Source organism: Geotrypetes seraphini, chromosome 12, assembly GCF_902459505.1.
Source record: "Geotrypetes seraphini chromosome 12, aGeoSer1.1, whole genome shotgun sequence".
NCBI classification, from domain to species: Eukaryota; Metazoa; Chordata; class Amphibia; order Gymnophiona; family Dermophiidae; genus Geotrypetes; species Geotrypetes seraphini.
This window is the reverse complement of record NC_047095.1, coordinates 119,875,158-119,895,693: the sequence shown is the minus strand read 5'-3', so window position 1 is coordinate 119,895,693 and position 20,536 is coordinate 119,875,158. Positions and strand designations below refer to the sequence as shown.

Here is a 20,536-nt window from a genome sequence, read left to right as displayed (position 1 = left end):
TGAAGAATGTATAGTATGACTTGAATTATTGTACACTTGTTTGCATAATGTAAAAACGAATAAAGATATTTAAAAAAAAAAAAAAAAAAAAAAAAGAAACTGATTACAAAGCTCAAGCTGTGTTGTATGTAGAATTCGTACTATAAACTATTTGCTCAAAAGCATCATCGATGACCCAACCTATCCCACCCTCAGTCTACACCACCACAATAGCACAGACTCTTGACACTACTCCGTTTATTTATGCATCTGCATTAGTATAAAACCAGAGACACAGACCACATTGGGAAGGAAGCGAGCCTGAAATCAGTCAGTCTTCCTGCTCAGGGCACGGGGGAGGCGAGAGGTGGCAGTGGTGGGGATAAGGGCTCGGCGGGCAGAGAGGGCAAGGCCGGGTCCTGATGGTTCTCCATGCGGAACAGACGACTCTGCTCCTGAGCGATGGCCTCTGCCGAGTGCTTGCACTTCTCCGAGCCACACTGGCACGTGAAATACTTGCTCTTGATATCCCAGAAGCGATCACCGTAGTCAAAACTGTTGGGGGAGGGAAGTTAAGAAACATTAATTCCAGTAACATATCCAAATCTTTGTGAAGAGAATATTAAACATAGCCACATATAATTGTAATAATCCCTGCCCTCTCTCATTAACACAAGCACACTTCCTCACACCATCTGCGACCCGTCACCCAAACTCAGATGTTACAGCTAAGTTTGTAAGCAGGAGAAAAGCACAGATGCTATAAACACATTTCCTCACTGCAGGTCTTTCTAAGAGCAGATGGGGCAACCAGTAGAGAAAGCCGTGGTGATGTACTGCAGTGTAACACTGCCTCATAAAGCTCAGGATGTGGTTGTTTTTTTGTGGTTTTTTTTTAATAGGCAAGTCACACATACTCCAGCTCCCTCCCCCTCCCAACTTTCCTGGGACCACTCACCCCAGCTCCTCGCCAGCCCGAATGTCACGACTGGAGAAGAAGGCAATGCGGGGGAAGCGCAGGTCCTGATGGAGCATGAAGACACGCACGGGGATGATGTTGGGGTCACACAGGTGGTTGATGAAGCGACTGACGTTTCCATAGTACCGGGCGTCGATGCAGTACACTTCTCCGTCCTGTAACACGGGACACAGGCAGCGAGAGAAAATATGTATGTACTATGGATCAAAAATAAAAGATGAGGGTAGCTGACACAAGGCGAGAGGCATTGCCAGAGGTTGTGGTAAGAGTGGATAGATTAGCTCAGTCCCTTAGTGGGGCCACATTTTGGATTTGTAGTACTCGGAGGGCCGCAGAAAAAAATAGTTAATGTCTTATTAAAGAAATGACAACTTTGCATGAGGTAAAACTCTTTATAGTTTATAAATCTTTCCTATAACAGTTAAAGGAAAGATTTATAAACTATAAAGAGTTTTACCTCATGCAAAATTGTCATTAACTATTTTTTCTGCGGCCCTCACATTTAAAGTTTAATATCTTTCCTTTCTCAAAACTGACACATTTCAATCACTATATTGAAAATAAAATCATTTTCCCTACCTTTGTTGTCTGGTAACTTTATTTTTCTGTGCATTTAACTATGTTTCCAGGGTCTTCTTGTCCTTTGACTGGTTTTCTCTCCATCTTCACTTTCTGCCTTGCATCCATCTTTGGCATTAACTGCTTTCTTTTCAAAATCTACGTTTCCATGTCTTCCCTTCCCTTCTGTCTCTCTCTTCTTCTGTCCCTATTTCCATGGTCTGACATCTCTTTCTTTCCTTTCTCTCCCTCCTTCCTTCCTTTCCCCTGGTCTGGCATCTGTCTCCTTCCCTCCCCCAACTTTTTATTTCTTTCACCCTGCCCCCTTCTTTCTTTCTCTCTCTCTCCGTGCCCCCTTTCTTTCTGTCTTTCTCTCTCCATGCCCCTTTCTGTCTGTGTCCCGTCTCCCTTCTTTCTTTCTGTTTCCCTGTCCCCCCTTTCTTTCTTTACTTCTCCCTGCCCTCCCCCAAGCCACTACCATTGGGGAACAGGCCGCGCCGATGTCTTAACTCTCCCCGCTTATCTTCCCCAGCGTGGGGCCGACCAATTCTCGCCACTCGATGTCAATTCTAACGTCGGGGAGGAAGTTCCGGGCCAGCCAATCGCTGCCTGGCTGGCCCGGAAGTCCCTCCCCGACGTTAGAATTAACGTCGGGTGGCGAGAATTGGTCGGCTCCGAGCTGGGGAAGATAAACAGGGAGAGTTAAGACCTCGGCGCGGCCTGTTCCCCGATGGTAGTGGCTTGGGGGAGGGCAGGGAGAAGTAAGACCTCGGGCGCTGGCCTATTGCCCGATTGCGGTGGCTTGGGGGAGGGCAGTTGGAAGGGAAGTAGATTGGAGACCCCTGCTTTAGTCGAGGACAGATTGCGGGCCACAAAATAGTCCCTGGGGGCCACGTGTTTGAGAACACTGGCTTAGCTGGTTTTAAGAAAGATTTGGACAAGTTCCTGGAGGAAAAGTCCATAGTCTGTTATTGAGAGGGACAGGGCGGAAGCCACTGCTTGCCCTGGATTGGTAGCATGAAATGTTGCAACTACTTCAGATTCCAGAATCTTTTGTTACTCTGAATGGAATGTTGCTACTCTTTGGGTTTTGGCCAGGTACTGAGGAACTGGATTGGCCACCATGAGAACGGGCTACTGGGCTTGATGGACCGTTGGTCTAACCCAGCAAGGCAATTCTTATGTTCGTGCCAAGTCTCCTCTGCCCTTTGTCGTAGTAAGAGGGGGCAGTTCGCCCTGGGCGCCAGACCCCCATCCTCTTTGCCCGCCACTCCTTCCAGACCCCCCCACCCCGCCGTGCACATGCGCTCCCTTCCCTCGTATCTCTTTAATTTTCCCAAGGCGAGCTGCATCGTGAACTCGCTGCCCACGTTGGCTCTCTCCGACGTCACTTCCGGGTCACGCGACGTCAGAGGGAGGGCTGACACGATGCGGTCAGCGAGTTCACGATGCTGCTCGCATTTGGAAAATTAAAGAGGGAAGGGGGCACGGGCCGGGGTGCCACCCTCACTAAAATGCTGCATAACTATGAATAAATGCAGAGGGCGCATTAAGATCCCTGCCGGGAAGCACGTCTGGGGTGTGTGAACCATTAAGCCCCAGTACTTGGCTGGCCCGGGATGACCCAGGCTACAGGTCTCTCCCAATTCAAAGGAAAAACATCACTCGAGCGTGCGCCTACCTCTCCGTTTCACTGGAATAGTCTGCCTACAAATATTCGCTCTGAACTTTCTTTTCCCAAGGTTTAAAGCGTTACTGAAGACATTCTCCTTTCAAAAATTATTTAATACTCCTATTAACTATTGCCATAGGTTTGGCTTAGTAGCTACTGCAAGACAATTACAATCATAATCTTAGACACAGTTATTTTAATTTTGTTTATTTTAGGTTTTGATTTGACGACTTTATCTTTTCTTTTTACTTATGTTTTATGGATTTGTAAGCCGGGGTATCAACTATGTAATAAACATAGATATCTTATGAGCCAAACAGTGGTACCGGCGGAGAAAGTGCATCCCATACAGCGAGACTCCTCTAACCAGTGAAGGAGGAGCGAAGCCATGCCCAGGAGGGTCTACCGTTCTGCCACCTTCACCGAGAGCGATTCGCTGGGTCAACACCTAAAACACTATGGCAAGCGTTTTATCTATGTTATGTAGCCAAGCTGTAATCCACTTATTCAGCAGCGAATATGTTTCAAAGTATTGTCCTCTGTGCGTCAAATATTGTATTCCTCTGCTCCCACTTGTTTTCGTAACTTGTGGGAAGTTTATCAACCCGTAAGAAGCTAAAGGAAGATAGGATTCATGATGTGGAATCTAAAATTTCGATCTTTTCCACTGTTGGTAAAAATCTTTGGAATTCCATCCCAGGAACAATGAGATTATGTAAGAAATTATTAAAAGCACAACTGTTCGCAGATGCCTGTCTCGAAACTCAGTGGGCTTTGCTTTAGATTTGCTTAGATTTGCTTTGCTTAGATTTGCTTTGCTTTAGATTTAGTAAATTTTGGTACTAAGGAAAATTGGAAAGATTAAGGGGTCCTTTTACTAAGGGGCGCAAAATCGGTTCTCGCCTTAGAAAAAGGACCCCTAAGTAGAGTCAATTGTATTATTTTATGATTTTTTTTGGCCTGTGTGTACAATTTGTGCATGTATGATGTTTGTACATCACTTAGTTTCAAGCGGTTTATAAGTAGAAGGAAACTAAACAGTTATACCCATGTTCCATCGATATCCGATCAATGCGACGACAGCGCAGGACATGGCGTGACTCATCTAAGGCTGGGAAACTTGGCATAATGAAACACAAAATAAACCTCTCTAAATCTGTGAGTTCCCTCACCTTTTCTTTCCGGAATGTTCAGCTGAATCCGACAAGTCTCTTGTGGCAAAAATGAAAAACACAAAACACCTTGTAAAATCTAAACCAGGGGTGTCAAAGTCCCTCCTCGAGGGCCGCAATCCAGTCGGGTTTTCAGGATTTCCCCAATGAATATGCATGAGATCTATTTGCATGCACTGAACATAAGAAGTTGCCTCCGCTGAGTCAGACCAGAGGTCCATCTCGCCCAGCGGTCCACTCTCGCGGCGGCCCATCAGGCCCACTGCCTGATCAGTGGTCTCTGTCTAATTTTACAAATTACCTCTAATCCTATCCCTCTAACCTTACCTCTACTCTTATCTGTACCCCTCAATCCCTTTGTCCTCCAGGTACCTGTCCAGACCCTGCTTTCATTGTGTGCTAATAGATCTCATGCATATTCATTGGGGAAATCCTGAAAACCCGACTGGATTGCAGCTCTCGAGGAGGGACTTTGAGACCCCTGGAAACGATGCTGGTCTCTGCCCCAAGGATGTGATCTGGTTATCTCCCCTTCCAGCTGGACCAGGTGAGGCACTGACCATAAAAGCTGCCACAATCCCAGTCCGGCATCTATTCCTCTAGAACAGGGGTGTCAAAGTCCCTCGAGGGCCGCAATCCAGTCGGGTTTTCAGGATTTCCCCAATGAATATGCATGAGATCTATTAGCATACAATGAAAGCATGCAAATAGATCTCATGCATATTCATTGGGGGAATCCTGAAAACCCGACTGGATTGCGGCCCTCGAGGAGGGACTTTGACACCCCTGATCTAGAGGGAGTGCCTCGCCCACAGAAGCACAGCTTCGGAGACTTACATTTCATATCCTCTCTCTCCTTTTCTTTCCCAGCTTCCCTCTACCCTCCTCCAAGTCCCCCTCGAACCTTCTACCCCCCCCCCCCCCCCCCGAGGTCTCTTCCCCACTTCACCTTGTTATCCAGGTCAAAAAGATAGGAGTCATCCTCCCTCACGTCGGCTTCGGCATCGGAAATTAGCTCCCCAACATATCTGTCGAGGAAGGACAATATTAGCTAAATATTAGGGCAAACTGATACAGAATCTCATTTGGGGGGAAGTGAGGGACAAAAGGAGTCCTCAGAGGTCCTGTTTTCAGCAGAAAACAGCAACTGCCCTCAGGAAATGGGGAGAATAAACAACGAGGAGCAGAAGCTTGTGAACCTGCAGAACTGGATTCGATTTCCCACTGTGGCTCCCCGTGGGTTTTGTCCCTGCCCCATTCCTGTAAGCTCTGCCTTAACTGCACAAGCCTCCAACACATGATTTTAAAGTGCTTGAGGCTTGTGCAGATGAGGACGGAGCTTTGGCATTGTGGAATGAGGCATTATGACATCACACTCTGAGCTCAAGAATGTTGCTACTTATGAGGCTTGTGCAGATGAGGACGGAGCTTAGGCATTGGTGGAATGAGGCATTATGACATCACAATCTGAGCTCTAGAATGTTGCTACTTATGAGGCTTTTGCAGATGAGGATGGAGCTTAGGCATTGGTGGAATGAGGCATTATGACATCACAATCTGAGCTCTAGAATGTTGCTACTTAAGATTTTAAAGTGATTGAGGCTTGTGTAGATGAGGACAGAGCTTTCAGGGATGGAGCAGGGACAGGAAAATAACTTGTGGGGACGGGACAGGAAAATGAGTTCCCACGGGGACAGGGAAAATTCTGTCCCCGTGTCATTCTCTAAAGAGGAACACTGTTAAGTAGAAATTAAAGTGGGTAACGTTCCCTAATCTTTTGTCTCCTTTCCCACCCTCTTTTTTTATTTTGGAATTGTATTTAATCCAAATGTTTTTTAGCCTCCTCCCCCTCAATTGCATTTTTTGTCATAACTGTTTTTTATGTCCTGGTTATTCGATCTTTTATTTTTTTCTATTTTTAATCTTTGTAAATCGCAGTGGATTTGGATATCGCGATCATATCAAATATTTCAAATAAACTTGAAACTCAAACGACCAGGAAGAGACAGACGAGAAAAGCTGGACGTACTCACTCGCAGATGAAGGTGCCCTGAGGAATAGACTGCAGGGCTCGCACCCCCCAGCCCATTTTTGCTGTCCGGTAGAGCTGCAGCCGGACCCTACAGGGTAGAGAGACATGACAGTGAGCACTTTCTCTAGGTTCTCCAGTATAGGAGGCATCAGCTGGGTCGGCGCGCTTTCGGCCCCTCCGTTCCACTTGTATTCACTTTTTTAAAAAAATCTTTATTCATATCTTACAACAAGTGTATAATATTCAATCAAAAATTTTTACAAATCACTTGACATTCTTACTTATAATCATTAAAGTATAAAAGAATCCCTCCCCATCCACCCCATCCATTAATAATAAACCAATTAGCAAATATCATATTTCCCAATCCCACCCTACCTATATCTTATATAATAACAAGGTGTTTAAGGTGTCTGATCATTAGAATATATAATCAATGGCCCCCAAATCTTTTTAAAATTACGATAATTTCCTTGCTGTATAGCAAGCACTCTCTCCATTTTATAAATATGACAAACCGAATTCCACCAAAAGGTATAATTAAGTTTAGTATAATCCTTCCAATTTCCAGTAATATGTTGAATGGTAACCCCCGTCACTTGTACTCACTTGATTCCGCTCTGAACCACACGATTCTTACAGGTACGCCAGCACGTACATGCCTGGTTACACTCAAAGATCAGTGGCGGCTCGATTTTGTTAAACTCCTGCAGCAGACGCCCGTCCTGGAACAGAAAGAAAGCGGAGGGTTAAAGCAGGAGGCCAGAGTGAACAGAAGCAGGGAGATGTCTGCTTGGAAACACAAAATAGGAAGCAATTTAAAAGCCGGGAGACGGGAAAGCTCCATTCTGTGACAGAAGCAGAAAAGACTTTACAAGTAGTGGACTGGGGTAGGAGGAAACAGAGGCAGGATACACCCATCCTGGGAGAAACAGAGCGATCAATCAAGTTTCAAGTTTATTAATATATTTGATGAATCGCTTATTAGGATTACTAAGCGATGAACAAAATTAAAAATAGAGTATAATACAAAGAAACTAACATATTGACAATATTCTTGCATAAAATACAAACATGAGTCGGGAGGGAAAGTGGAAAAGTTACAATTTTCATCTTGGTAGAAAAAGGGAAAAAACAAGAGGGAGGAGGGAAGGAAAGAGAGTATAGAAAAGTGTCTACGACGGGACAGAGGAGGTACAAACAGGCAGGTAACGTACCCTGTCGTACCAGCAGCGGATGCTCAGCTGTCCACAAAGACAGTTACTGGAGGAACAGTCATCCGGGCACATACAATGCTGGGAACAGAAAAGACAAGTCATCTAAGAAAGAGGTCTGGATCTGTCTCCCTCACCCACTCTTACCAGTGGGTGGGGGCTGGTTCTGCCCCCCAGACTTTCCCCTCCCATTAGTGTTTTTCAACATGTTCCTCGCTCTCCTCTCCCCGTTGTCCCCACCTGTATTGTCTGCATGTTTACCTGTGAACGGGAGCTCTTCCTGTCGTTTCTACCCCCTGCTCCCCCTGACCTGGACTCTCACAGTGTGTTACCTGCAGATGGGTAATATTCCTATCGATGCTCATGGTTGAAGTTTCACAGTTCTCAGAAATGTACTTGTAGTCCTCTGGGGCAAGTTCATCGTCCACGGAGTTCACACAGGGGATGGGCACATTCTCAAAGCCATGGGCGATGTCCCTGATGTGCACGAGCATCGGAATTTCAATTAAACAAGCCAGCCAATCACACAGCTCCTCAAACTAGTACCATGCAGCAGCAGAAGATATGGCGCCCCTGTCTGTGTGCACGCGCTCTCCGTCGTTTGGCAAAATTTTGGTTCTTATATGCTCATTTTCTTTCCTCGACTCCAGCCCATACGTTCTGGACTGGCTTGGCTCCTCCTTCCTGGTTTGAGGACACCAGGAGGAGGAGCCAAACCAGCCATCACTGTGTGATGACTACTTACAGACGGATCAGCTCTTTCTGCCAACCAGTCTCACTCTCTGTTCCATCTTGCACAGTCCCTCTCTTTCTCTCTGACTAGCTATGTCTCTCTCCAACCCACTGCCCACAATACACTAGGCCTCCCTGTCTCTGTCTAGAATAAATAGTTACTTTCCCTGCTCTCTTATCATTTGGCTAACAATACCTTGCAGTCCCTTCTAAGTTCACAAGTTTAACTAGGCTATACCTACCCTTCACCAGCTAACAAGCTTCTCTCTCTGCACATGGTACAATTCACAATACCCTAGCTTCCCCTTCATCGCACTCTCAGATTTGACTAGTGATGCCTGGCTCTGCCCCCTCACCTGCTGATGATTCTCTCAGTACGTATGGCACGGTTCATGATCCCCTGGCGGATCTTGCGGTTCAGCTGAAGTGCGTACCAGACCTCCGTGTGCTCCAGCGTCAAGTCAAAGGGCGAGTCCCCTTCCTTGTTCCTCATTTCAGTGTCTGCTCCCCTGGACAGGAACAATCTATAAACAGAGAAGGTCGAAAACAAAAATTCCTAAATCAGAAAGAAGGGGGTGGGGGGACAGGTCAACCTGTGTTCCGACTCTTAAATGAATCCTATCACAGTCGTTCTCCTGGGCCGCTACTTACATGACGCACTCATGGTAATTTTCTCGCGCTGCTATGTGTAAGGGGGTGTCTCCGTGGAAATTGACAGAATGCAGGTCGCACTGCGCATTCAACAGGACCTCAGCGATTTCGGCACTCCCTGTGAAGGAGGCCCAGTGAAGACACACGTTCTCCTCCTGAAGGATGAGGTGATGTGCGCAGACCGACATAAAGAGAGCAAGAGAAAAGTGTATTCATTTTGAGGCTCTTGATGGGAAGGAAATGACATCACTGTAGAAGGCGTTGATTGAACCCCTATCCCCTGCCACAGGAAGTCAACTGAGAGAAGCTAGCTGTTCCCTGCTTCTCGACGGGTTACTCACATTGTCCTGAAGGGTGACGTCGGCTCCTCTGGTCAGTAGCATGCGGATCACCTGCAGATGCTTGTGCTCAGCCGCCCAGATCACGGGCGTCCAGCCCCCATTATCCTGAAACGTGAGGGAGAGAGAGGTTGCCCGGAGCGAGATGCAGCGCTCTAACACGGGGGACCTCCAACTACACGCACAGAGCTCTAAAGAGGGGACCTCTATTACGAACGTATAAATTGCTCCAGCAATATGTTCCACACTCCTGGGGATAAAAAGAGGATCCAATTTACGGACACCGGTGCGCCAGGGCAAGATTCCGGGTGTTCCACGAGACGCCAGCATCAGCTGACTGCCTACAGGACGTGCTTCTCATGGTGAGAGATGCGTCCTGTAGACAAGTCAGCCAGCACCTGTGCCTATTCTCCTCGCCGGTGCCTCTCCTCTTCTGTGTCTCTCCTGCTCCTGCACCCCCCCCCCACTGGTGGCTCTGTCTGGAGGGCCTTCGCGCAAGCGCAGTTGTCATGCACGCACATGTTGTCATCACGTCCACGTCTGCGCATTTCCGGGTGCCCTGCTGTTTCCCGACCCTCCCGTAGCCCTTCTGCTCCCTTCTCCAAGACCCGGCACTCACCTTGGCGTTGACGTCTACTTGGCCGGTGGACAGCAGGAAGCTCAGCATTTCCAGGTTCCCGCTCTTAGCTGCATGGTGCAAACACGTAGACCCGTCCTCCTCCTGCAGCCCCCCAAGAAAGGATCAGAGAGCGAGACCGCGCATCAGCGGCAAACAAGAGAACGGACAGCAGACGTAGAAAGACCCCCTTCCCTGCCTCACCTTCAGGTACACGCAAGCTCCGCGCTGCACCAAATATTTTGCCACCTCCAGCTGGTTGTTCACCACGGCTTCCATCAGCGGCGTGCGCATGGACTTATCCAAGGCGTCGAGGCAGGCGCCGGCCTTCGTGGAGAATGAAGAAAAGAAAGGGAAAGTCGGGACCACTGGAGAGCTCTCATTTCTGAAAATATTAAGCACGGGCTTTCCCATCTCACCTGTAACAGCACATGGCAGATATCTAAATATCCCTTATGCGCAGCTGCGTGCAGAGGGGTCCGCTTGCTCTGCTGGTCTGTGTGAAAATTGGGATCCAGGTTGTCCACTGTGGAGAAAGATGGGGCAGTGTGTGAGTTGGGGCCAGGAGATCAGTGGCAGAATTAGATTTTACTTAGATAAGACTTAGAGAATGACACGGTGGTTGTTACCCGCCAAAACGGTGACCAAAAAAAAAGGTCACCGCGAGTTCGGGGACGAGGCCATTCACTGTCCCGTGGAGCGGTGAATGGTAGCACGGGGCGGTGAACAAGTAGTGAACACGTGGTGAACGAGCGAGCGTTCGATCCGGCAGCCTACTCTCTCCCGCTGGCCGTCCATGCATCTCCCTCCCTCCTTTCCCCTTACCTTTTCTTCTTGGAACTGGTGATTTCTATAAAGCTAAGAGCTGTATTACAGCCGGAGCCTTGAAGTCGCGTCGCGTTGCCAGCTGGAAAAAGTCTCCTCTGACACAACTTCCTGTTTCCAGTTGCATCGGAGGAGACTTTTCTAGCAGGCAACCCGATGCGACTTCAAGGCTCCGGCTGTAATACAGCTCGTAGCCTTATAGAAATCACCAGTTTCAAGAAGAAAAGGTAAGGGAAAAAGAGGGAGGGAGGGAAATGCCGGCAGGAGGGAGCTACTGGACCGCGTGAAGGGTGCTGGGAGATGGGGCGGTGAAAGAGACAGCAGGGACGGTGACGGAGCGGTGAAGGGGACGGCAGAGACAGGGACGGGGTAGTGAAAGGACCAGCGGGGACGGGGCGGTGCAGAGGATGGTGGTCCGGGGACGGGGACAGAATTTTTCCCCGTGTCATTCTCTAATAAGACTCCATCAGCCCTTTGCACCCCCGCCCTTCCCGTCCCAGGGTACTTACACAGCATCAAGACAATTTTCTGCAGCTCCCCTTGCTTGACAGACAGGTACAACTGGCGGGGATGATACCTCAACTTTTTCCTGCGGTCCCGTTTCTGCAGCAGTATACAAGAGAGAGCAAAGGGGGGCGAGAGATAAAGAACGGGAAAGAATCAAGAATGTGGGGGAAGGGGAGGAGAAAGTACAAGGTGCCAGCCCCCCTCATCTTCCTATCGAATACCTCAGAGCAAGACCTCCCCCCCCCCCTAGATGAAAGGTATTCTCCTAACTTCATGAACACATCTTAACACTAGCTAAGCACACAAGGATCCACCTTCCAAAGGGGGTGGAAATTTAGCAAAATTAGATCTTACCTGCTAATTTTCTTTTCTTTAGCCTCACCAGATCAGTCCGGAACTCGTGGGATGCGTCTGTTCTGGTTAACAGATAGAACCCATAGGCTCTGGACTGGTCTGGTGAGGATACTAAGGAGAAGAAGGATTTGCTTTACAAGCAATAGCCTGCAGGTGGGACTGCATTTTTTTAAAAAAATTATAGAAATCACGAATGTAATGTAATGTAATTTATCATATTTTCATTAACATATCAAGTATCTGGGACTGCATTTGATTACTAAACATAACATGACCTCAGTTCTGGTTGTGGTGGGACAGGAGTGGCCGTAGGGCTGGCGTGCAAATAAGGCGTCTGGGCCTCCGTGCCGTTGGGGCCTGCCCAAAAGTCAAGGGCACCCAGCCTGCTGTCAGATTTTGGGGTCCCCCTTCCAAATTTCTGCCTTAGGTCCCACCGTGCCCAACACTAGGCCTGGATGGCAGAGAGACCAACATTTGTGGCTGGATGGAAGGAGAAATTAGGTTCTCACCTACTAATTTTCTTTCTTTTAAACCTTCCAGACCAGTACAGTCTTCTCTCAGTCTCCACCTGCTGGTCATGATGAGACATTACTCATCAGTAAGCTGACGCTGTACCGGTCTGGACAGGTTGATAAAGAAGAACCAGTTTGCCATGCACAGCTGAAACATCAACAGCATTTGTTAGCAAGGTATAAATTCACGGCAAGTCAAACCATTTTTACTTCTCACTCCAAACTGGACAGGGGATAAAAGTTTCATGATCCTAGACCCTGCCGTTAGAACACTAACATACACCAGACAGACAGGGATCAGCCAAGGGACATGTGAACGGAGCAATGAAACAGCAAAGGCCACATCTTACTTCTCGGCTTCCTGCATCACCAGTGCCTTTTCTAGATTCTCCCGCACAGGGCCCGGAGGGAGCCCCACTGCCGAGATCACCGCTCCTGAGGGCAGCGTGACCGAGGGACCCGAGCTGTCGATTCCGTCTAGGAGGGGGTCCGAAGGAAGTTGCTTCGCCTCGCCGCTGCTGCGCATCCTGGCGCTGATCCGGGAAAAGGGGGGGAAGGGGAGATGTAAAATATAAACAGTGACTCAGACTGCCGCCCTCCCTCGGCTCAATTTCAGGCCCCAGCTCTGTTGTTTAGCACACGCCCCCTGCAAAACAAACTGCAAACCATGCCAAGAGATATCGCAAAACCCACCCCCAGTTAACCAGATGGGAAAAACATTCGGTATAAAGGGATCCTGCCTAGCTCTTCTTCAAATGTAGTGTAACAAAATGTGAACAAGGGGATTATACTGGCGAACTCACACGGGCACCATATTAAACACCACAAAGCTATCCCAGATGACATCTCTGTGGGTGAGAGCATTTTTCAGGAGCTGCACCAATGACTTTATTGTCAGAATACTTAAAGGAAATTTTCTAAACAATTCAGTGTTTTTATGGAAATTTGGGATCTGTATATTCAAAATCTTTCACCTAAGGCAAGAAGTTTAATTCTCAATGATTTACAATGAAGCTACGGTTATTTATTTAACATTCCAGTTTTTATTATTCTTTATTTTTGTCAATTTTCATTCGGATTGGGGGGTTTAGTTTATGGGTTACTTTATTTCTTTACTAAAAAGTTTGCACATAAATAAAGGGGGGGTAGGGAAGGGAGGAGGGAATTGAAAGGGGGGATTCAGATTGGGAATGTATTGAGGTTCACAGTGGATAATATGGAAATACAGTGATATCTCGGTTTATGAGTGCACCGGTTTGCGAGTGTTTTGCAAGACGAGCAAAACATTTGCAAAATCGGTGCCTTGGAAACCAAGCGTGCCTCGATTTACGAGCCCTCCCCCCCCTGCAATCCGGCACCCTCCCCCCCCCCAGCGATCCAGCATGCCCCAGGCACCCACCCATCCACCCGATCACATTCCTTACCCCCATTTGGCACCAGAACCGGCTCCAACGCACAGGACATGCCGGTGCCCGAAGATCTGCCTTCTTCGCGCTGGGCCTTGAGCATCTGCTCATGCTCAAGGCCTTCGGGTTCCCGTGCTCTCCGAGATTCTCGGATCTCTGAGAATCTCAGAGAGAACGGGAACCCGAAGGTCTTGAGCATGCGTAGATGCTCAAGGCCCAGCGCGAAGGCAGATCTTTGGGCACCGGCGCCAAATGGGGGTAAGGAATGTGATCGGGCGGGTGGCTAGGTACCTGGGGCATGCCAGATTGCGGCCGGGGGGAGGTGGGTGGGTGCAATGTGAGCTGGGAGGGGGGTGCCGGATCGCGGGGGGCGCCACGAGCGGGGGGAATGGTGGATCACACGGGGGGGGCCTTCATGAGCGGCGGGGAGCAATGCCGGTTCTTGAGGGGTAGAGCAGCGCCGCTGTCCTCGGGGGTTGGGGGTGGGTGGGAACCAATCAAGCGAGTTTCCCTTAGTTCCTATGGGGAAACTTGCTTTAATATACGAGTATTTTGGTTTACGAGCATGCTTCTGGAACGAATTATGCTCGTAAACCAAGGTTCCACTGTACATTTTGGAGGAATAATAGAACTATGTTTGACAAATATTTTTATGAATTTAATTGTTAAGAGAATATTATGCATTATATTTTTGTATACTTGTACATTTGTATGATTTCTTCAATAAAATGTTATAAACTAAACAATTCCGGACCGTAAAACCTTTGAACTGATGAAATACTTTATGACATCGGGACATAACGCTACATTTCCTATCACTTCTACTGCTATGTCACCTTTTGCTCACCCATCTACCTCTATCTTCCCTTTTCGGATGGTCAGGCAATGTTTTTAAGTTTCACCTGCGTTATTTCTTTTAAGCATTTATATTCCACTCGATCTAAACAGCTCTCGCCAGATTCCACTGGCGTAAAACTTAATAGATATGAATGTAATATTTATATGAAATTTATGATTAAAATATTTGTGGGAAGGGTGGGTCTGGGAGGGAATAAATTCATGTATTTAAGATAATAGAAAGAAATTCAAGTGATGTGTATTAATTTAAACGATGTAATATCGTGTACTTGATGAACGATAAAAATGAATAAAGATTTTTTTTTAAAAAAGATATGCGAAACAAACAAAACCAACATAAAAAAATATGAAAACAGAATCAATATAAAAGAACTTTCTTTGCTCTGTTCCTGACCCCAGGAAGAAGAATCCGGTCCTTTGAAATCGTGTAAGAAGTTAATATGGAATAAAATCCTTGTCAGTTAAACATATAAGCCCCGTTTTACAAAGGCATGTCGGAGCATTTACTGTGCCGGCCTGAGCTGGCAGCTTTAGTAAAAGGAGGGGTGATTTGGAAAATCTCTCTCTCTCTTGGAAAGATAAATTGATAGATCAGAGTTAATACCACACGTAATGCATAGAAAATATTTGAATAGACAGATTTCCCTTAAATTATCGTCGCTATCAGAAATGGAAAAAGCTACGGAATTATTTATGCCCTGTCTCCAAGGGCTCCTCTTACAGAGCAATGAGTGTGAAGAAGCCCATGGGAACTGAATGGCTGTCTTTGCATTCAGCAGACCCGCTAATCAGCAGAGGCTCTTTATAACAGGAGCCCTAAATTTTCCTTAATGGTGTCAGTAGATGGGCTGGAGTGAAGCTTTGATGGAGACTTCAGTAGTTGGAACCTAAGCACAGGACCGGGCAGAACTTTGGATTCTTGGCCAGAAATAGCTAAGAAGAAAAAAATAATAATTTTAAATTGAAGAAAAAAATTAAATTAAATTAAATCAGGTTTGGCAGACTGGATGGACCATTCGGGTCTTTATCTGCCGTCATCTACTATGTAAAATTTCTTCAGCCTATCATTGCGCTTATGTTTTGAATTTTCATGCTCATTGTTAATTACCGTTTTCTTTATTGTGCATTTTAAAAAATTTTCATTAAAAATTTGGAATACTTCTAGCGCACCTTAGTAAAAGAACCCCTATCTTATTTTCCTTTTTTTAAAAAAAATTCTATTTATTGTACTCCAGCCCACCCCCCACCCCATGACACCCCAGTACCTGGGCTGTATGTCTGCTCGGCCAGTTCCTTCCGGGTCATGGGTCGCTGGTGCTGGCACAGTGCAGGAAGTGTCGGCTTTGGCGATGGTGATCTCCTGGGCGTCGGACGCGTCCTCCCCGCAGTGGGGGCAGAAGACCATTCCGTTCAGCTGCGACACGCAGCTCTTGTGAAAGCGGTGGGCGATGCGGAAATCCGGGTGGCATTCCAGAAATGTGCCCTGCGGGGGAGAGGCTGTATTATCAGTAAAGTCCCTTCTGGGAACTCATGACCCCCTTCTGAACGTTAGGGGGAGGGGAGGGGTGAGGGTTGGCCACCGCTGGCTTCCAATCTGTTGTACCACTGAGCTGGAACTGTATGTAGCCTAATGCTTCGTGCAGTGGGGGTGAGAACCAGGGCAGGTTTCAGCTTTCCTCCATTTTTGTTCTAGCTTTCTGCAGTCTCAACTAGTAATTCCTCATTAAACCATTGTGAAATTTTCCTATGTCGTCCAGATTTTTCCACGATTAGTGCTATCTAACAGAGATGTAGATACTTTATTTTGATTGTCTATTAAGTCACGTTGGAGTGTAATTATTCTCCAAAACTCTAACAGATCTACTTTACTACTTGTGTGATAAATGTGACACTAAAACACTTCCTTAATCAGAGTTTCACATAAAGTGCGAAGGCAACACAGACAGCTGAGAAGCACGACCTGGTGAAGGAAGTAGCTTAGCAGAGTGATTAGAGAATGACACTAACTCAATGTCCCCGTCCCGTCCCCATTCCTGTAATCTCTGCCTTAACTGCACAAGCCTCGAACATTTATGATTTTAAAGTGTTTGAAGCTTGTGCAGGTAAGGATGGAGCTTAGGCATTGGTGAAACGGGAAATTTCATGGCGACAGCAGGAAATATTTCTTCACCGAGAGAGTGGTTGATCCTTGGAACGAGCTCCCGGTGCAGGTGATCGAGGCAAACAGCGTGCAAGAATTTAAGAGCAAATGGGATGCCCATGTGGGATCCCTTAGAGGGTTAAGCCAAGGGAACCTGTCACCAGGAGTGGGATCCCTAGGATAGTAGACTTGGGGGTGGGTCAGTAGAGTGGGCAGACCTGAAGGGCTATGGCCCTTATCTGCCGTCATCTTCTATGTTTCTATGTATTGGTGAAACGAGACATTATGACATCACGATCCGAGCTCTAGAATGTTGCTACTTAGGATTTGAAAGTGTTTGAGGCTTGTGCAGATAAGGACGGAGCTTAGACATTGGTGAAACGAGACATTATGACATCACAATCCGAGCTCTAGAATGTTGCTACTTAGGATTTGAAAGTGTTTGAAAGTGTTTGAGGCTTGTGCAGATGAGGACGGAGCTTAGGCATTGGTGGAATGAGGCATTATGACATCACAATCTGAGCTCTAGAATGTTGCTACTTAGGATTTCAGTGTTCGAGGCTTCTGCAGATGAGGACGGAGCTTAGGCATTGGTGGAATGAGGCATTATGACATCATAATCTGAGCTCTAGAATGTTGCTACTTAGGAGTTTAAAGTGTTTGAGGCTTGTGCAGATGAGGACGGAGCTTAGGCATTGGTGGAATGAGGCATTATGACATCACAATCCGAGCTCTAGAATGTTGCTACTTAGGATTTGAAAGTGTTTGAGGCTTGTGCAGATGAGGACGGAGCTTGCAGGATTGGCGCAGGGATAGGAAAAGAACTTGCGGGGATGGGACAGGAAAATGAGTTCTCGCGGGGATGGGGGAAAAATCTGTTCCCTTGTCATTCTCTAAGAGTGATGTTGGTAGGGCTGCCACTCGTGACTAGAAGAAGGTAAGCCAGAAAAGCAGGAGCGAGGGACTTACCGCAGTGCAGAAGTAGCCACAGCCGGGGCAGCAGTGGTGTTTCACCATCCTGGCTCGGTGGATCTCACATAGCACCATCAGGGGTACACGGCTTGAAGGCCTCATGGTCTCCCGTTTGGTAATGGCACTGCTGCAGCCACTCAGCTAAGCAGTCAGCAGGACAGGGGGGGGGGGGAAACCAACCACCAAGGAAGGGAGAGAGGGAGACTGTTAAAAGTCTTTCTGTACACATACGGTAACTCAGATATACTTAGAGAAACCCTCGGCCCTGGAAATGTTAGTAACTGGAGGGACCACAAAAAGTCCAGCAAGGAACAACCCCACGCAAAACAAGCAAAGGAGAAAAAGGAGTGGGCCGGGACAATGGACTCTCCGCCAAACGAAGCCAGCAGGATAAAAATATATTGTTTACTGGTGTCCAAATAAAAAGTGTAGTTACTTACCTGTAACGTAGGTTCTCCGTGGACAGCAGGATAGTCAGCCACATATGGGTGTTGTCCCAACACCTCCCAATTTGCGGATAAGCTCTCCAATAGCTCAGAGAGATTTTTTTTTTTTTTCCTCTGAGCATGTGCAGTGCCCGGGCCCCACTGGGCATGCCCGAGCCCTACCCATTTTCCCCTGCTTCCCCCTAATCCCCAGTCTTTAGTTTCCGCCCGTTCCCATCGGTCGGATTTTTCCACAGCTCTTCATTTTTCTACAATCAAAACTTGTTCTACTTACCATCTTGAAGATGCCAGAAACATCAAAGAAATGTCCGGGCTGCAGGAAAAGGATGAGCAAACTGGACCCTCGCGACCTGTGCGTTCGCTGCTTGGGCACAGCACACGAGGAACAGTGTTGCATGCACTGCGTCCGTCTGTCTCCACGGGCACGCAAGCTAAGGAAGAGGGCACTGAGAGATTTCTTGAAGAGAAGTGAGGCCCGAGAATCTTCCTCCAGCAGCCATCCTCATCGGAGCGTAGCAGCGGGGGATCCACAGACGAATCCAGTGAGGAGCCTCCAGGACGTCCTGGCTCAGTCAACCCCCCCGACTGCAACTTGCCCGGTCGAGAAATCTCTCCCGGAGGTCCTGCATGCTGTCTTTACTGGTGTCCAAATAGAATGATAAAAACCCAACACTAAAATGCGTCTGAATCAGGGGCACTGTGAGCCAATCTCTGTAGATGAATGATGGATTTTTATATAAATACAGTGGTACCTTGGATTACGAGCATAATCCGTTCCAGGAGCATGCTCGTAATCCAAAATGCTCGTTTATCAAAGCGAGTTTCCCCATAGGAAATAATGGAAACTCGCTTTGATACGTTCCCACCCCCCCCATCCCCTCCGATAACCCGCATCGCTCCCCCCCCCCCCCGCTCGCAAAGGCCCCCTCGCTCCCACCAGCACCCCCACGCTCAAACCGGCCCCCCCCGCCCGAACAACTTAAACTTACCTCCTTCCCCCCCCTCCCCGTCTGGCACCGGCACCGGCACCAGCACCAGCACCAGCACGCAGGCACAGATCATGCTGGTGCCTAGATCTTCCAGCTTCTGCCTGCCTGCCTTGAACATGCATCTGTGCATGCTCAAGGACTTCTAATTCTCCCTCTCACCGAGATTCTCGAATGCTCAAGGACTTCTAATTCTCCCTCTCACCGAGAATCTCGAATGCTCAAGGACTTCTAATTCTCCCTCTTGCCGAGATTCTCGAATGCTCAAGGACTTCTAATTCTCCCTCTCACCGAGAATCTCGAATGCTCAAGGACTTCTAATTCTCCCTCTCGCCGAGATTCTCGAATGCTCAAGGACTTCTAATTCTCCCTCTCGCCGAGATTCTCATGCATATTCTGAAAAATTGGAAATCATCTTCGTTATTAGATTACACTTTCTCTTTAAAATTTTTTTTTTTTCTTTCTCTCTTCTTTTTTCCTCTCTCTTTCAATTTTTACTTTGTCCTATTTCACTTTCTATTGTCATACATCACCACAAACAAATCCAATACTCTGAGTTTTTCTTAATAATATGGGCCTTTATAATTAACTGTATATTAATGCAAAATGTTATACTACTTTTATGTATTTGAATTGCTCCTTGTATTTTTTAAAATACTGAATAAAAATTTATTGAACAAAAAAAAAAAAAATATGTTAAATATGAAAAAGTCTTTGTTATAAGGTCTGGCAACTTATATAAATTTTCTCTAGAGTATAAAGGTACCATAAGATATATATGATTTTTTAAAAAACATTTGTTATATATCAGTTTGAATCTGTTTGTAACATTCCAGGGATAATTTAAGTTATGGTTTTAATACATTGCTTTGGTTTGGTTTTGTTATGATATAAAATTCAATCAAATTGAAAAAAAAAAAAAAAAAAAAGAAGTCTTTGAGCATGCGCAGATGCATGCTCAAGGCAGGCAGAAACCAGAAGATCTAGGCACCGGCACGATCTGTGCCCGCGTGCCGGTGCCAGACGGGGGGGGGAGGGGGGGTAAGTTTAAGTTGTTCGAGCGGGGGAGGCCGGTTTGCACGGGGGGGGGTGTGCCGGTTGGAGCGAGGGGGCCTTTGCGAGCGGGGGGGAGCAATGCCGGTTATCGGGGAAGGGGGGGGGAGATGCTCGCAAATCGAGTCAACACTCGGTTTGCGAGTCAAAAGTTTGCCGAGTGTTTTGCTCGTCTTGCAAAACACTCGCAAACCGGGTTACTCGCAAACTGAGGTTCGACTGTAATCTGAATATGAAACCCAATTCCAAGGAAGTACGACTGTCCGAAACACGCTAACCAACATCGAGAAGCAATATATTTTTAATCCTGCTGGCTTTGTTCATTTCTTTGGTGGAGAATCCATTGTCCCTTCCTACTCTTTTTTTTTGTCCAGACTTTATGACCCGCTCCCTTCCTCAAAAGGGTACTAAAAATTAATACATACTTAAAACTCTTTAATGGGTGTTATTCACACAAAAAGCCAAAGTCCCTGTCCCCAGTCGCAGGCTTCTGCCCTCACACACTTCTGATCTCAAACAGTGGTCTTGCGCTTT

The 20,536-nt window shown here is 47.1% G+C and overlaps 1 protein-coding gene across 6 annotated transcripts in view; it reads right to left on the bottom strand.

The window, feature by feature from the left end:
• Positions 1 to 220: 220 nt before the first annotated feature.
• Positions 221 to 20,536, bottom strand: part of EHMT2 (euchromatic histone lysine methyltransferase 2) — a 36,147-nt gene continuing 15,831 nt past the window's right edge. For 4 of the 6 annotated variants that reach the window (XM_033916306.1, XM_033916309.1, XM_033916311.1 and 1 more), the window contains 17 exons: positions 17,515 to 17,658; positions 15,671 to 15,888; positions 12,492 to 12,674; positions 11,278 to 11,384; positions 10,363 to 10,469; positions 10,148 to 10,270; positions 9,947 to 10,048; positions 9,331 to 9,435; positions 8,990 to 9,144; positions 8,695 to 8,862; positions 7,939 to 8,083; positions 7,610 to 7,687; positions 7,002 to 7,117; positions 6,394 to 6,480; positions 5,310 to 5,388; positions 938 to 1,155; positions 221 to 534 (listed from right to left, as the gene is read on the bottom strand). In XM_033916306.1, the coding sequence (XP_033772197.1) occupies positions 324 to 534; positions 938 to 1,155; positions 5,310 to 5,388; positions 6,394 to 6,480; positions 7,002 to 7,117; positions 7,610 to 7,687; positions 7,939 to 8,083; positions 8,695 to 8,862; positions 8,990 to 9,144; positions 9,331 to 9,435; positions 9,947 to 10,048; positions 10,148 to 10,270; positions 10,363 to 10,469; positions 11,278 to 11,384; positions 12,492 to 12,674; positions 15,671 to 15,888; positions 17,515 to 17,658 (2,346 nt within the window). In that variant the 3' untranslated portion in view covers positions 221 to 323. The remainder of the gene's footprint in view (positions 535 to 937; positions 1,156 to 5,309; positions 5,389 to 6,393; positions 6,481 to 7,001; positions 7,118 to 7,609; positions 7,688 to 7,938; positions 8,084 to 8,694; positions 8,863 to 8,989; positions 9,145 to 9,330; positions 9,436 to 9,946; positions 10,049 to 10,147; positions 10,271 to 10,362; positions 10,470 to 11,277; positions 11,385 to 12,491; positions 12,675 to 15,670; positions 15,889 to 17,514; positions 17,659 to 20,536) is intronic. The other 2 variants (XM_033916310.1, XM_033916312.1) reach the window with 1 other exon arrangement.